The sequence below is a fragment of the Muntiacus reevesi genome, chromosome 1 (assembly GCF_963930625.1).
Source record: "Muntiacus reevesi chromosome 1, mMunRee1.1, whole genome shotgun sequence".
Lineage (NCBI taxonomy): Eukaryota > Metazoa > Chordata > Mammalia > Artiodactyla > Cervidae > Muntiacus > Muntiacus reevesi.
In genome coordinates, this window is record NC_089249.1 from 174264692 (window position 1) to 174282115 (window position 17424).

Below are 17424 nucleotides of genomic sequence, written 5' to 3' on the forward strand. Positions count from 1 at the left end.
ACTGTAAAGTAACTGATGTATGTCAGACACCTGTTGCTGCATGGTAAGTCACCCCAATAGTGACAGAAACCCACGTTACTGTGGGTGGGGAACCAGGTGTGGCTCAGCAGAATACCCGTGTCTCAGGGTCCCCGCCCCCTCGAAACTGCAGTCAGTGGTGGCTGGGTCTGCAGCCTCACTGGAAGGCTCGTCCGGGGGAGAACGCTCTCCGAGCTCACACATGTGATTGTGGAAAGGACTCTGTTCTTCTCCGGCTGGAAGGAGGCCCTAGGCTCCTTGCTGGCTGTTGCCAGGAACCTCTGTCAGTTCCTTCCAAGTGGGTCCCTCTGCTGGGCAGCAGCTGACCGCTCTCAGAGCCAGAGGGAGACAGCAAGTGAGGGACCAAGAGGCAAGCAAGATGGCAGGGTTGCCACTGCTTTTGCCGCATTCTTTCCTTTAGAACTGAAGTTCTAGGTCTACATCACACTCAAGGAGGGGAGGGCATCACTGGGGGAAGAGGTGGGGTCAGCAGAGGCCATCCGCCTACCACAGATATTTGTCACTGTTCAGTTGCTCAGTCGTGTCCAACTCTGCGACCCCAGGGGCTTTGGCACACCAGGCTTCCCTGTCCTTCACTACCTCCCGGAGTCTGTTCAAACTCATGCCCGTTCAGTCAGTGATGCCATCCAACCATCTCATCCTCTCTCGTTCCCCTCTCCTCCTGCCTTCAATCTTTCCCAGCCTCAGCGTCTTTCCTAATAAGTCGACTCTTCGCATCAGGTGGCCAAAGTGTTGGAGTTTCAGCTTCAGTATCAGTCCTTCCAATGAATATTCAGGGTTGATTTCCTTTAGGATGGACTTGGTTGGATCTCCTTGCAGTCCAAGGGACTTTCAAGAGTCTTCTCCAGCACCACAGTTTGAAAGCATCAATTGTTTGACACTCATCTTTCTTTATGGTCCACCTCTCACATCAATATATGACCACTGGAAAAACCACAGCTTTGTTTAGATGAATCTTTATTGGCAAAGTGATGTCTCTGCTTTTTAATACCTTTTCTGGTTTGTCATAACTTTTCTTCCAAGTATCAAGTGTCTTTTAATTTCATGGCTGCAGTCACCATCCACAGGGTTTTGGAGCCACAGATATAAACATCTTATAATATAAGGCTTTGTGAGGAAAGATTGGCTTTCTGTTGCCAACAAGTTAAATTCCCTGGTCCTGACGAGCTCACCAAAGTTGGTGTCTGAGCATCTCTGAATCTGATGTGGTCCAGCAAGATGCCCATCAATGAAAACAAGTGGTGTGTCTGCCTCCACAGCTCTGGGACTCATCACAACCCTCTGCTCTCTTTCCTTCCCCTCTTGAAATAGATTCTAAAGCTGCTCCAACTGGGTTGCTTGCAAAGTGCCTGCTCTAATGGGTGGAAATGTGCGCTGTGTTCTACAAGTGTTTGTTCTACTGTACTTCTCTAACAAAGGAGCACATTCTTTGTAAACAAAAGGCATCTTTTGCAAACAGGTTTTAAGCTGCTAAACATTTAATTAAGACCCCTAGTAGAGGCAGACCCTCAGTACAGAAAGGCCTTAACGCACACGATGCCTTGTTGCCAGGACTGCTCCCCTCCCAACATTTCAGGGAGGCCTGGGGACCAGGCGTCAGGTCCCAGATTCAGCAGCTGCCTCGAGGGATTATTACAGAAAAGGACCATGATTGAGACTCTAGAGCCTCGTACAATTAGGGCCAACCCCCAGAGGCATGACCTGCATGCGGCTGGATCCAAGACAAGACCCGGGCTGTGAGCGCCTGCCGACCTGGGGCTGTGTCAGCCACTCATGATGTTTGACTTCTTGTGGTTACGAAGGTACTATATAGACGACGGTTAATAAAACTGGGGAAAAAAGCAATTTAATAAAAAAAAAAAAGATTTCCTGAATTCTTAGCCTTTTTACTTTTCTAAAATGAAGCCAGAAAGGCACATGAATCTATATAACAACATATTTCTATGTTTAAAAAATATCCCAGGACATCACCCACCACAGCAGAGACTGTCAGGAAAGAGGCCCTGCCGTTACCTGCATTCGATGAACCAATGACGGATCTGATCCTGAAGGTTCTCCTTGATGTCAAGACCCTCTGTGAGTTTCAGGTCATCCTTGATCGTGACTAAGGCGTCTCTATATTCCTCTTCATGCTTTATCTGCACCTTATTCCTCAGGTGGGACAGCCTGTCAGCCTGGATTATTGCAGTACTGACTTCATTCAACAAAGGAGGTGGATTCTGAAAATATAGGCCAAAAGGTTTGAGATCATGAAGGTTACGGTGCTGGTGAAAAATATCAGAGACTAACAAACATGTCAATATCTTCAACAGTGTCTTACCCAAGGCCCTCAAGGAGCACAAACAGAATGCAAGAATCAGATCTTGCAGGACCCTTCACCACCATGGGGAGGAAGGATGAGATCACTCCGTACATTTTCAAGAAACTGGCTGGGGGTGGGGGTAGTTAGCTTAAAAAACGCATACTTGGTAAATCGTTCAAAAATCATTCAAGTTACAGAAAGTAAAGCTTTTCTAAATCTTCTTGGCTTGGGGGAGAGAAAAGAATATAGAGTAAGAAAACAAGAATTGATGAAAAGAGTTTGGGTGTTCTGATTTCAAGAGAAAACAACGTCAGGACTTCCCTGGTGGTCCAGTGGATAAGAATCCGCCTGCCACTGCAAGGGACATGGGTTTAATGTCTGGGAAGATTCCACACGCTGCAGAATGTCTAAGCGCGTGTGCCACAACTACTGAAGCCCTCACACCCCAGAGCCCGTGCTCCACACAATAGAAGCCGCCACACTGAGAAGCCTGTGCATCACAGCTAGAAAGTAACCCCTGCTCACAGCTAGAGAAGAGCAACAAAGACCCACAGCACAGCCAGAAGTAAACATATAACATTACAAAAAGAATAAACTGCGCTAACAACACAAGCTACCAAAACCAAAAACGCATTGATTGACAATTATTTTGTGCTGGATTTTACTGTCTTCTTTGCTCTTGATGGTACTATGCCTGTCTTGTCTGTATGATGAAATACTGTATAATACTGTACTTCTGTGAGTATCTTCCTACGTTCATTCTGGTTAGCAGTCTGAAGTCGGCTATGGGAATACTTACACCCTAGAAATGAAACACGTGTAACAGACAAAGGCTTGATTTACTACTTAGATTTGACTGTGCAGACTTCAGAAAGTGGTAGAGAAAATAAAAGTGCAGATAAACATAAAAGTGTGTCATGTCTGTGTCACACTGTGAATAGCACAAAAACTGAGGAAATATTCTTCCAGCATTCAAAAATTATCATCTGATTCAGCAAAGGAGTCCCTGACTTAAAAAAAAAAGTTGAATGAGTGACGTCCTGGCATAGATTTTGCTGTTTCACTTTCATCTTCCTCATTAACACAAAGAAAAATATCAGTCAACACTCATACCGAAACGACACTCATTTGTCAACTGCAACCACAGGCTGACAACAGATACATGGGTTTAGTAATAATCAAGGAAGGTGCTCTGAGAGAATCCACAGCTACGTTGAATGTGCAAGGAACAGAAGTGCATATTTCACTATTATTTGTAAATTGCATGTACATATCCTATATCAATGACGTGGTAATAAACATAAGTCTGAATACACATGCATGTGTTTCTTTCCAGAGAGCCATGGTTAAGCATTATGCAGCAGATGTGGGTTCAATTCCTGGGTTGGGAAGATCTCCTGGAGGAGGAAATGCAACCAACTCCAATGTTCTTTCCTGGAAAATTCCATGGACAGAGGAGCCTGGCGGGCTACAGTCTATGGGGTCGCAAAGTTCGACACAGCTGAGAACACAGGGCACAGAGTCTGGCGCCCGGGTACATCCAAGGTCAGAACTCAGATGTCTGTGACTCCTCGGTCATCTGCATACCCCTCCACTGCCCACCTTCTGCGGGCCTTCCTTCCCAAAGAGGCTATTTGGGAGGGGATGGTTAAAGAGCCCTGGGAACCTTGGACAAAGCTTCTTGTTGTTTAGTTGCTAAGTCCTGTCCTACTCTATTCTGACCCCACGAACTGCAGCCCACCAGGCTCCTCTGTCCATGGGATTATCCTGGCCAGAATACTGGAGTGGGTTGCCATTTCCTTCTCCAAAGGCTGAGCTAACTAACCTCAAAAGATTTTTTTGTCAAATCAGAAGCATAAACAAATCCTCCTCTTCCTGGAAAAGTGAACAAGATAAGCCAAGGGTCTGAAATGGAAAGAGAACGTGGACTGCAGATAGAGTGAGGAGGTGGGGTGGATATGGGGAGAAAGAACTAGCACATCTGATAATGTTCCATACAGACCAATGGTTCTCAACCTGGTTTGTACCTCAGATACCTTTGTCCGTCTGAGGAAGTCCATGGATTTCCTCTCAAAACAAATGCAGGCTTCCCTGGTGGCTCAGTTGGTAAAGAATCTGCCTGCAATGCAGTAGACCTAGGTTCAGCCTCTGAATGGGGAAGATCCCCTGGACAAGGAAATGGCGACCCACTCCAGTATTCTTGCCCGGGAAATCCCATGGACAGAGGGGCCTGGCGGGCTACAGGCCACGGGGTCACAAAGCGCTGGACACGACTCAGCCGCTAAACCACCACCAAAGATAAAATGCACAGATTTATATGGGAAACCAATTACACTGACACACAGCTCTACCTGGTAATGATCAGGCTGGGATCATGGGTGACTGAGAGAAAGGCCAGAGATAAAGCACCGTCTTCATCATATCCTATCAAGGGCACACCTTATCAACAAGACTTACGGCTGACGATGCTTCCCTGGGTCACCTGACTTAGACTTCACGCTGCCCTCTTTGGAAAGTCATTAAGTGCATCCCAATTAAGAAGTGAAAAGTTAAGTTCCTCTCCTTGAGGATACAGCTTCTAGTTATTTGGGATCACACAACATAGATGATTTGTCTCTTCTCTCACATTTGTTAATTTACTTGATCTTGTATTTATATCCATATGGCCTCATGGATATTCATTTTACACTTTGGGCTATAATCCAGTGTTGCTTTATTATTTTCTTTTCAAATTGTCCCAGTTTTGATCATTGGGAGCTCTTTCAGTTGGCTCCTGTGTCACTTTGAAAAACTTCCATCATCATATGCATGTGTTTGTGTGGTTTTAAAAAATATGCTCATTTTACATATATCTAATTTGAAAACTTCAGTAATTGTCTCCCCAAGTGTATCACATACCCCCAAATCCAAAACAATAGGGAAAGATTTGTTGCTTCAATAAATGGTGTTGAGAAACAGGATATATACATGAAGGAGAATGAAACTGAGCCCTGATCTCACACTATATACAAACATCAACTCAAAATGGATTAAAGACTTAAACATAAAACTTGAAGCCAGAAAACAACTCAAGAAATAAATAGGCTTCTTGACAGTGTTCTCAGCAATAATTTTTGGGGTATGCCACCAAAAACACTGGCAACAAAAGCAAAGCTAGACAAGTCGGACTATACCAAACTAAAAAGTCTCTGCACGGCAAGGAAACAAGAAACGAAATGAAAAGGCAACCTACAGAAAGGGAGCAAATATTCACAAACCACGTATCTGATAAGGAGTGTGGAAAAAATATAAGGAACACATGCAACTTAAAAAAATAGCCTAAACAGGCAAAGGAACTAATAGACAATTTTTGCCAAATAAGACACACAAATGGCCAACAGGTACATGAAAATGTGTCAACATCACTGATCATCAGGAAAATGCAAACAGAAACCACAATGAGATACCACCTCATATCTGTCAAAATGGCTACTACCAAGTAGAGAAAAGATGACAAGCGCTGGACAGGAGAAACTGGAACCCTTGTGCATTGTCGATGGGAATGTAAACTGGTACAGTCACTCTGGAGCTTCCCTCAAAAAATTAAATACAGAACTACCATATGATCCGGCAGTCCTATTTCTGTGTATACATTCCTATGGATGTGAGAGTTGGACTATAAAGAAAGCTGAGCACCGAAGAATTGATGCTTTTGAACTGTGGTGCTGGAGGAGACTCTTGAGAGTCCCTTGCACTGCAAGGAGATCAAACCAGTCCATCCTAAAGGAGATCAGTCCTGAATATTCATTGGAAGGACTGATGCTGAAGCTGAAACTCCAATCCATTGGCCACCTGATGAGAAGAGCCGACTCATTGGAAAAGACCCTGATGCTGGGAAAGATTGAAGGCGGGAGGAGAAGGGGACAACAGAGAATGAGATGGTTGGATGGCATCACTGACTCAATGGACATGAGTTTGAGTAAACTCCGGGAGTTGGTGATGGACAGGGAGGCCTGGCGCGCCGCAGTCCATGGGGTTACAAAGAGTCAGACACGACTGGGTGACTGAACTGAACTGAATTCAAAGGAAATGACCTAAAGAGATATCTACACCCCATGTTCACTGCAGTACTATTCACAATAGCCAAGACATGGATACAACCAAAAGTCAGGGCCCAATTTAGATCCAAAACTACCTAGCCTTTTATAAGCTTTTTTTTTGTTATTGTTTCTTTACAATTTCCTTCCTCTGTTTCCTTCTTTTTTTCAAGGAACTCCTGCAATTTTCTTTACACATATCCCTCATCCATCACTTTGTCATTTGACTACCTTTTTAGATTTTCTTAACTTTTTCTTTCAACTTTATTTTTGAAATTTCTATTATTATATTTTAACTCTTCAACAGCACTGTCCTGTTTTTTGGTTCTCCTCTGGAGTGGGGTGGGGGGCATGGGGTTTTAATTCCTGGATTCAATAATCTGCTTTTGTCTCTCTAAGGCTGTTACTTTCAGAATTTTGTTTTTTATTTTTATCTTCTTCCTCTTTCTCCTTCCAATTTCTTTTCTGTTGCATCTCTGTCTCTCCAAAGTGACTGGCAACTCTTTGATGATCGCTCTTATATAGGAGGGAGGCTCCCAGACCTGTTTGGAAGCTGTGTAGGGTAGCTCCCGACTGCTGGGGGTCAGAGCTGTTTTGCTGGAGGTATCTGAAGACGGGCTTCCTTGACAGCTCTGCCTGCAATGCAGGAGACCACAGTTCAGTCCCTGGATTGGGAAGATCCCCTGGAAAAAGGAATGACAACCCACTCCAGTATTCTTGCCTGGAGAATCCCATGGGGAGAGGAGCCGGGGGGTATCTGAATACCAGTTGGAGGTATCTGAATATTTGCTGAGGTATCTGAATATCAGTATCCAAATGTGTTTCTTTTGAGTTGGTCAGTTTCTGCAGATAGAACTGCTTCCCACCTGCTCCTGAGGCAGTGGAAGCAAGGCTGCCTGAGCCCAGTAGAGGGAGGGAGTTATGGGTCTCACTGAATGCATAAGTTCTCTTAATCCTCCCTCTCAGAACAGGATCTCAGCTCACTCCTCACTGGGCAGAAAGAACAAGAAAACACATATGCTTACTCTACGAAGTTAACCCAAATTCACTGATACATCTGAGTTAGATCTGATAGATAGAGTGCCTGAAGAACTATGAACAGAGGTGCGTAACACTGTACAGGAGGCAGTGATCAAAACCATCCCCAAGAAAAAGAAATGCAAAAAGGCAAAATGGTTGTGTGAGGAGGCCTTACAAATAGCTGAAAAAAGAAGAGATGTGAAAGACAAAGGAGAAAAGGAAAGATATACCCATCCAAATGCAGAGTTCTAAAGAACAGCAAGGAGAGATATGAAAGCCTTCCTAAGTGAACAATCCAAAGAAATACAGGAAAACAACATATTGGGAAAGACTGAAGATCTCTTTGAGAAAATTAGAGATACCAAGAGAACATTTCATGCAAAGATGGGCTCAATAAAGGACAGAAACGGTATGGACCTAACAGAAGCAGAAGATATTAAGAAGAGGTGCTAAGAATACACAGAAGAACTATACAAAAAAGATCTTCATGGCCTGGATAACAAGGATGGTGTGGTCACTCACCTAGAGTCAGACATCCTATAGTGTGAAGTCAGTGGGCCTTAGGAAGCATCACTGTGAACAAAGCTAGTGGAGGTGATGGAATTCCAGTTGAGCTATTTCAAATCCTAAAAGATGATGCTGTGAAAGTGCTGCACTCAATATGCCAGCAAATTTGGAAAACTCAGCAGTGGCCACGGGACTAGAAAAAGTCAGTTTTCATTCCAATCCCAAAGAAAGGCAATGCCAAAGAATGCTCAAACTACCACACAACTGCACTCATCTCATATGCTAGTAAAGCAATGCTCAAAATTCTCCAAGCCAGGCTTCAACAGTAAATGGACCAAGAACGTCCAGATGTTCAAGCTGGATTTAGAAAAGGCAGAGGAATCCAAGATCAAATTGCCAACATCTGTTGGATCATGGAAAAAGCAAGAGAATTCCAGAAAAACATCTACTTTTGCTTCACTAAATATGCTAAAGCCTTTAACTGTGTGGATCACAACAAACTGGAAAATCACAACAAACTGGAAGAGATGCAAATGCCAGACCACCTTACGTGCTTCCTGAGAAACCTGCATGCAGGTCAAGAAGCAACAGTTAGAACTGGGCAGGGAACAACAGACTGTATCAAAATTGGGACAAGAGTATGTCAAGGTTGTATATTGTCACCTTGCTTATTTAATTTCTATGCAGAGTACATCATTCAAGATGCCAGGCTCAATGAAGCACAAGCTGGAATCAAGACTGCCCGGAGAAGTATCAATAACCTCAGATATGCAGATGACACCATCCTTATGGCAGAGAGAAAAGAGGAACTAAAGATCCTCTTGATGAAAGTGGAAAGAGGAGAGTGAAAAAGCTGGCTTAAAACTCAACATTCAAAAAAGGAAGATCATAGCATCTGGTCCCAACATTTAATGGCAAATAGATGGGGAAACAATGGAAACAGTGACAGACTTTATTCTCTTGGACTCCAAAATCACTGCAGATGGTGACTGCAGCCATGAAATTAAAAGACACTTGCTCCTTGGAAGAAAGCTATGACAGACCTAGACAGCATATTAAAAGTAGAGACATTACTTTAATAACAAAAATCCTTCTAGTCAAAGCTATGGTTTTTCCAGTAGTCATCTACAGATGTGAGAACTGGACCATAAAGAAAGCTGAGTACTGAAGAATTGATGCTTTTGAACTGTGGTGTTGGAGAAAACTCTTGAGAGTTCCTTGGACTGCAAGGTGATCAAACCAGTCAATCACGAACTTCCCTGGTGATTCCTAAAAGAAATCAACCCTGAATATTTATTGGAAGGACTGATGCTGAAGTTTAAGCTCCAGTACTTTAGCCACCTGATTTGAAGAGCTGACTCACTGGAAAAGACCCTGATGCTGGGAAAGACTCAAGGCATGAGAAGGGGACAACAGAGGATGAGATGGTTGGATGGCATCACTGACTCAATAGATATGAGTTTGAGTAAGCTCCAGGAGATAGTGAAGAACAGGGAAGCCAGGTGTGCTGCAGTCCATGGGGTCACGAAGAGTCAGACACGACTGAGCAACTGAACAAAAATACGGATACAACTCTTATGTTCCTTTGTTTTAAACTTCTCAGCATCAGTATGTTTGAAGTTTCTGCCTTTCAACAGCATATAACTGGATATTAAAATTCAATCTGAGAATTACAGAAAAGAGGAACTTTATTCATTTAGATAAGTAAAATATTTGGAGCTAATTCTGCCATCTTATACTTTTTAACACAATTTCTTGTTTTTCCTTTCCTGTCTTTTGATGGCTCAGACAGTAAAGAATCTGCCTGCAATGCAGGAGACCCGGGCTCAATCCATGGGTCAGGAAGACACCATGGAGAAGGGAATGGCAACCTACTCCAGTATTCTTGCCTGGAGAATTCCATGGACAGAGGAGCCTAGCGGGGCTACAGTGCATGAGGTCACAAGGAGTCAGACATGACTGAGTAACTAACAAACACCTTTTTGTTGGGTTTATGCAGTTAGCTTCGTTCATTCTTGCCATGTAGTGGTTAATAAATTGTTCACCTTATTTTTAATCTTCTGCCAGTTATTCTGAAGTTCTTTAACACAATAATTATCACTTATATTTCTATCTATGTCTAGAATTTATTAGTATCTCTACCATTTCTTTAAGCAAGTCTAGGACCTCTGCATGTGTTCACTTTTATTCCTCCAAACTTCTATTCTATAATTACAGATTGTGATTAACCTTTAAAATTAGTAACTATTTAGATTTAACCACTGTTTTGGCTTCTCTATTTACTCTTCGTTCTCTTATTCAGTTTTCATTTTGTTGAAGCATGCCCTTAAATGTAATTTTCGGAATGGACATAGTCAGCCATAAATATTCTAAGTACTTGCATTTCTAAAATGTCTTCATTTGGCCCCTCCCCCTCAAATGGCAGTTTACTAGCAACCTTGGAGAATATTTCTTCTAACAGGTAGAGCTGCAGGGTACTAGCTTGTTGGGACTTTAATGATTGCTGCTTTGTAGATAAGCTTTTCTGCTCTTAGGATGCTTTACAGACTTTTGAAAGTTCATCACAATGAATCTAGGTGAGTGCATTTCTTCACGTATCACATTCTCCATTCGGTGGATCAATTCAATGTAAAGAATTACTTCTTGGGACTTCCTTCATCGTCCAGTGGTTAAAGACTCTGTGCTTCCAATGCACTGGCTGGATCTCTGGTCAGGGAACTAAGATGTTGCATGACACATGGCGTGGCCAAAATGAGTAAGCAAGATGAAGAGATGTGTACTAAAAAAATAGAATTATGTCTTCCCCTTTGTAAATTTTCCTCTGTTGTTTCTTTATCTCCATTTCTCCTCCTTCAATAAATATTACATAAATGGCAGGCCACCAGTTTGATCTGAACTTTTCTCTTGTATTTTCCATCTCTTGTTTACTTGCTTGCACTGTGCTACAAAAGATTTCTTTATCTTTTACAATTAATTTGGCTTTCAGTTATGTTCATTTATTATTTGGAATTATTTAGAATATTAGAGGGGTTATTACTGCTTTGCTTTTTTGAGCATGCTTTTATCTTCCCCAAATTCTTATTTTATATTTGCTCCTTTCTTGTTTTTAGTGGTCACTTTGTTCATGGACACCACGCTTATGGTAGAAAGTGAAGAAGAACTAAAGAGTCCCTTGATGGAAGTGAAAGAGAAGAGTGAAAAAGTTGGCTTAAAACTCAACATTCAGAAAACTAAGATCATGGCATCTGGTCCCATCACTGCATGGCAAATAGATGGGGAAACAATGGAAACAGTGACAGACTTTATTTTTTGGGGTTCCAAAATCACTGCAGATAGTGATTGCAGCCATATTAAAAGATACTTGCTCCTAGGAAGAAAAGTTATGATCAACCTAGACAGCATATTAAAAAGCAGAGACATTACTTTGCCGACAAAGGTCTGTCTACTCAAAGCTATGGTTTTTCCAGTAGTCATGTATGGATGTGAGAGTTGGACTATAAAGAAAGCTGAGCGCTGAAGAACTGATGCTTTTGAACTGTGGTGTTGGAGAAGACTCTTGAGAGTCCCTTGGACTGCAAGGAGATGCAACCTGTCCTTCCCAAAGGAAATCAGTCCTGAATATTCATTGGAAGGACTGATGCTGAAGCTGAAACCCCAATACTTTGACAACCTGATGGGAAGAGCCAACTCATTTGAAAAGACCCTGATGCTGGGAATGATTGAAGGTGGGAAGAGAAGGGGACAACAGAGAATGAGATGGTTGGATGGCATCACTGACATGATGGACTTGAGTTTGAGTAAGCTCCAGGAGTTGGTGATGGACAGGGAAGCCTGGCGTGCTGCAGTCCATGGGGTTGCAAAGAGTCAGACATGACTGAGCGACTTAACTGAACTGAATTTGTTCAGGGAAATTATTTCAGATGGGATACATCCTCAGATATACTAATGAGTTTTCTTCCACATTCACATTTTCCCTCAAAATCCTGAAGAGCATTAATAAAAGTACAGACTCCTAGTTCCACCCTGGTGATGAGGTAGAAGCAAAAAATATTTTGTAGTTTGGTAAAATCTTCAAGTGATTCTGATAATAATCAGGTTTGAGGAAAAACTAATTGGCTCTAGAAAGTGGTTTAGTCACTGTGCCCGCAGGTCAAAGCTGGCCCATTATTTTTGTGAATAAAGTTTTACTGGAATGCAGACAGCCCCGTTCATTTACATATTGCCTATGGTAGCCTTCACACTACAATGTCCACCCTGAACAGCTGGGACAGAGACCTACAGAGTCTACAAGGATGATGATAAAGAGAAGGAAGAGGAAGGGGAGGGGAGGAGGAGATGAAAACGGGGAGGGGAGAGGGGAAGGGGAGAAGTGAGGCGGGGAGGGGAGGACAGGGAACAGCAGAGAAGGAGAGATGGAGGAGGGGCTGTCTAAGAGGAGTCACAGAGGAAGACACAGGATGACTTCCGGAGTTTTTGCTGTGCACGCTCACTGGAGAGAAACAATGTTTTAGCCCTTAAAGCAAGCCAGCCAGGCAGGTATTCTTATCATATAAAGAAATGGGAAAAAACAGCAGCAAACAAGGAAATGGAACTAGAGAGGCTAGTTAACATTCCCAAATTCACACAGCAGGCAGATGGCAGGGGCAGCAACCGACCCCTAACTTCTGTGATCCAAGGCCATGCTCGGGGGTTTGGGGACAGAAAGCCTGGTTTATGTCTTGGCAGGGCCACTTGCTGCCTCCGTGATAGCGAACACGGCGCCGATTCTCCTAAGGACGGGGCAGCATTAGGCTTCGAGCCCAAAGCCAGCCCTGGAGCCTGGCACCTGGTTGCGCTTTATCGTTACATCCACTCTTAGCGGGTGAAACCCAAGGATGTTAGGGGCTACCAGGACAGGGAGGCCTGGCGTGTTGCAGTCCATGGGGTCAGATTCGGACACGACCAAGCGACTGAGCTGAACTGAACTGCACCAGGTGAAGAAAGTCTCAGGGGTAAGAGAAAGGCATGCAAGCCCATTTCTAAATCTGTGAAACAAGTGTCTGACAAAATTCAAGGCCTTATTTACAAAAGACATCAGCAAAACTATACATTTAAATCAATTACGTGGGAAAAAGATAGTCTTAAAAGACTCATTTTAGGTCACGTGCTCAGAGGCTCTTTGCGATCTCATGGCCTGTCGCCCTCCAGGCTCTTCTGTCCGTGGGATTTCCCAGCCAAGAACACTGGAATGGGTTGCCATTTCCTCCTCCAGAGGATCTTCAATTCTGACTCAGGGATTGAACCCAAGTCTCTTAGGTATCCTGCATTGGCAGGTGGATTCTTTACCACTAACGTCAATTTATATATTTAATATATATATGAAAGTAAATTCCAAGTGGATGAAATAATTAAATGCAGCAAGTATGCAGGTGCAAACACACACACACACAATCCCCAAGAAATATTTATAACCCCCAGGAGGCATTTCTCTACTTGAATTCACAATTGAGATGCTGTTAGAATTCACTTAATGACATAAGGTCAGTTGAAAAAAAAGAAAATCACACATATAATACTGAATAAAAAATATGCATGAGAATGTCTAACAAAATGAGCCTATTGTCTAAGTTTAGTATAATGAGAACATGAGAATGTACGACTTTTGACTAGGAAAAAAAAAACCCTAAAACTACTTTAAAAGTGAATCTAGAATAAGAATTGCAGAATCATTTTTAAAAAACAATGTTAAAAAACCAATGTATAAAAAACTGGTTTTTTATATTGAATTTGCTTCAATATATAACTCAAAGTCATGATTTTGTGTCAAAATAAAGAGATAGGAATTCCCCTTATCTAATCATTGAGAGAAATAACCAATTCTTATATTTTTCAGGTAATGTTTTACATTCCTGGTGTCATGAAATACAAGTTTATAATTCACAGAGATTTTTATCTGATCTTTCCTAAAGTCCATTGTTTTCATGAAGAAGTTCAAATGCATCTCTGCTACAAAGGACCCACATTTCTTAGCCTCTGATGAAAGTGCAAATTTGTTTTAAGGTCATGCGCCAATGTTATGGTTCTTTACCTGTGAGTCATATGACATTCCCCTCCCGCCCCCCACATACTAGATTATTCTTATGGTAAATCACACTCGATTTTTTCCATAGAGTCACACAGGCAAACTGTGTTTAGCTGGGCCTTGCCCCCTTCGAATCTGTAAAAGTGAATTTATAAGGGACTTCTCTGGTGATCTAGTGGTCATGAATCCATCGACCACGGGTTTGATTCCTGGTCCGGGAAGATCCACTGTGCTGCGGGGTAACTAAGCCCATGTGCCATAACTACGGGGCCTGAGAGAGGCAGCTACTGAGCCCGTGTGCCCCAGAGCCCATGCTCTGCAAGAGGAGCGGCCACCGCAGTGAGAAGCCGCAACCAGAGAACAGCCCATGCAACCATGAAGATCCAGGGCAGCCCAAAGTGAATAAATAAAAAAATTTAAAAAGTGAATTAACGAGTAGGTGACTCTGACCAGTATCCTCTCAATAGTTCTATACAAGAGTGTTCAGCCAACTTTCTGACACATCCATCATCTATGACAAAACAGAAGTCTCCTTGCCCTCATCAGAGTTTTGTAATTGGCATGACACTCTGTCCCACACCTTCTCACTCTACATCTCTTCACTGATGTTACATCCATCTTTAGAGACAGAAGTGAGGATCTGATTATCCCACTGAACAGATGGGGACACTGAGGTCCATCAGTTAATGACCATCCCCCACCCCCCAAGCCATCCTATGTTAATGAGGAAGCTGGCAATAAGGTTTCTGGAGTCCTCTGGGTGTGTGTTTCCCCTATTACACCATGCTGGGCTGTTAATATGTGTGTATTCATGCGTGTTTCTTGAGATAGACTTTCTCTGACAAAAATACATTTGGGGTCATTTGTAGTTTCTTTCTCTAGTTGCTTTTGAATTTAAAGGGTATAATATATTTAGGTCCTATGTTAATGAGTAGCTTTTCCTTTGGGCTAAAACATCTTTTCTTCTTTAGCAACTTTGGTCATATGGAACTCAAATTTGTTAACTCGCCGCATAAACAGCAACTCATTTAAAAATAAATTACGAATATTAAAGGGAAATAGAGAACACAATAATATACTATATATGGAAATACATCAGCTGTAGAATAATGCATCTTAATGAAGGCTTCCCATGTGAACAAACCATTATATTTACAAGCTTTCCACAGTTAATGACCCAGAACTGGTTAACGAAACCTACGTTTATAGCAAGGTCCTCCGTCAGCAAAAATATACATATTAATAATTGATGGTGCTGTAAAAATAGGACATAAGATGATGCTTCCTGGGTTTGTGGAGAAATAGGACTCTATGGTCCATTAACTTAAAATGCTTATCTAATGTTTGATGGGCTTTGTCTTTAAAAATCCTTCTTCAAATTAGTAAGATAAAATGGACATTTGTCCAAATGACAATCTGGCCAATTTATCAGTCACAAATAAGTGATTTAACGCTGGCAACTTTCTCGAGCAGCTCATGATCCTGGGGGTTTTACTTCTCTTTCATGCTCTGTAGTCACGGGAGGCAAGGATGGAGCAGTGATGGGAAGGAAGAGGGTCCACTGTCCACTCCAGCAAATGCCCGCCGTGTCAATGCAGAGATTAATTAGCTCCAGCTGCCTCCTGGACACAGCCTGAGAGGGCATCATTAGGGAGCACTCAAAGCCACTCCATCAACCCATCGGCCACACCACACGCTTCCTGCTCTAATTTGCTCGTGGCATGCCTCACGCTGTGGAGTAAACTGCTCGTCAGTCGGTCTGTTTTAAGATCATGTGTATGTGTGTGTGACTGTGTGTATGTTCCCCACTTTACAAAAATAAGCCCTTTGTTTCAGCATTTCATTTCAGAGTAACACTTCTGCATTTATATACCTGTGTTTATAGAAACACACCTACTCAGAAAGACGAACCCAGCAGAAGTGGCGTGAAGGCTGCATGGAGTCAGAGCTGATGGCTTTGCTTTGCCCTCTGCTTATACTTTAGTTATGGCTAATCTCTCTTTCTCTTGTCCTTTTTCAGTCGCTCAGTCACGTTTGACTCTGCGACCCCACGGACTGCGACACGCCAGGCTTCCCTGTCCTTCACTATCTTTCGGAATGTGCTCAACCCCATGTCCACTGAGTCAGTGATGCCATCCAACCATCTCATCCTCTGTCGTCCCCTTCTCCTCCTGTCCTCAATCTTTCCCAGCATCAGGGTCTTTTCCAACAAGTCGGCTCTTTGCATCAGGTGGCCAAAGTACCGGAGCTTCAGCTTCTGCATCAGTCCTTCCGATGAATACTCAGGATCGATTTTCTTTAGGGTGGACTGGTTTGATCTCCATGCCACAGTTTCAACGGGTACAAAACAATGAAAAATAAAGCAATTTCTAGCTTGTTATAGCTAATTTCTAAAATTTTTAGTAAAGCTTGATTAGTTAACAGCTGGGCTAGAACAGAACAGCTGAGTCTGTTAGCTGATTACCCTAGTGGTGGGAGCTTAACTGGCTACTTTTGTGTCCTATCGTCTTTAAAAATGTTTTAAAATAAACACTTCAACAGAACTTACAGTTTTTGAGATGCTATTTTGCCTGGTTTGCAAATATTCATGAATTTAGTTCTCATAATAAATAAGCAGAAGTAATTTATTTGAGAAATAGTTTATTTCTCAAAATAAATGTGTGAATACCATTACTATCTTCATCTTATATATGCGGAAGCTGAGGTACAGAGAGGCCAAGGACCTTGTCCAGAGTCACACAGCCAGAAAGTGGCAGACCGTGGTTTGACCTGAAGCGTGTGCCTAGGGAGTCTCTGCTCTCAACCCTCTATGCTCTGCTGTATCTCTTCACTGATGGGTTTCTTCTGGCTTAAAATATTTTGTGTGAAAATGGCTTTCTATGGGTACCGTGGATCATACTTTTAAAACCTGCACGTTTGCAATTTTAATAGACATTGCTGAGCTGCCTGGTAGGAGGCTGCAGGGTTGATCCACACCACCCCCCCCCCCCCCGCCAAACAGTAAACAACGGCCTTTCCCCCCACAGCTTGCCAACACTGGGATATTAACCATTTTGATCATGGCTAACTCAAAACAGATAAAAATGGCAATGGGATAAACATTTTGAATCATGAATGATGTATCTAAACCCACGACGATCAGCCATTTCAAAAGCTAACAGTGAACACTTCATGTGTCAGACACTGTTTCAACTGCTTTATGGGCACCAGTTTCTTTAAGTCACATCCAGGAGCTGGGTGCCAGCACTATCTCCACTTTGCACGTGTGGAAACTTAGGCCCCAAGAAGTCAAGTTGCCTCCCCGGGTCACATGCGAGTAAGTGGTGGAAACAGAACCTGAACCTGGGCAGGCTGGCCTTCCCTTCTCCTCTCCATTAGTGGACTCTAGTAATGGGCCCAAATCTGAGAAAAATAAAGGC

The 17424-nt window shown here is 42.7% G+C and overlaps 1 protein-coding gene across 1 annotated transcript in view; it reads right to left on the reverse strand.

Annotated features, from left to right (window-relative positions):
• IQCA1 (IQ motif containing with AAA domain 1) overlaps window positions 1–17424 on the reverse strand; it is a 180070-nt gene that overhangs the window by 131899 nt on the left and 30747 nt on the right. The window contains exon 6 of the mRNA XM_065930694.1: window positions 2053–2258. Coding sequence (XP_065786766.1) covers window positions 2053–2258 — 206 coding nt within the window. The remainder of the gene's footprint in view (window positions 1–2052; window positions 2259–17424) is intronic.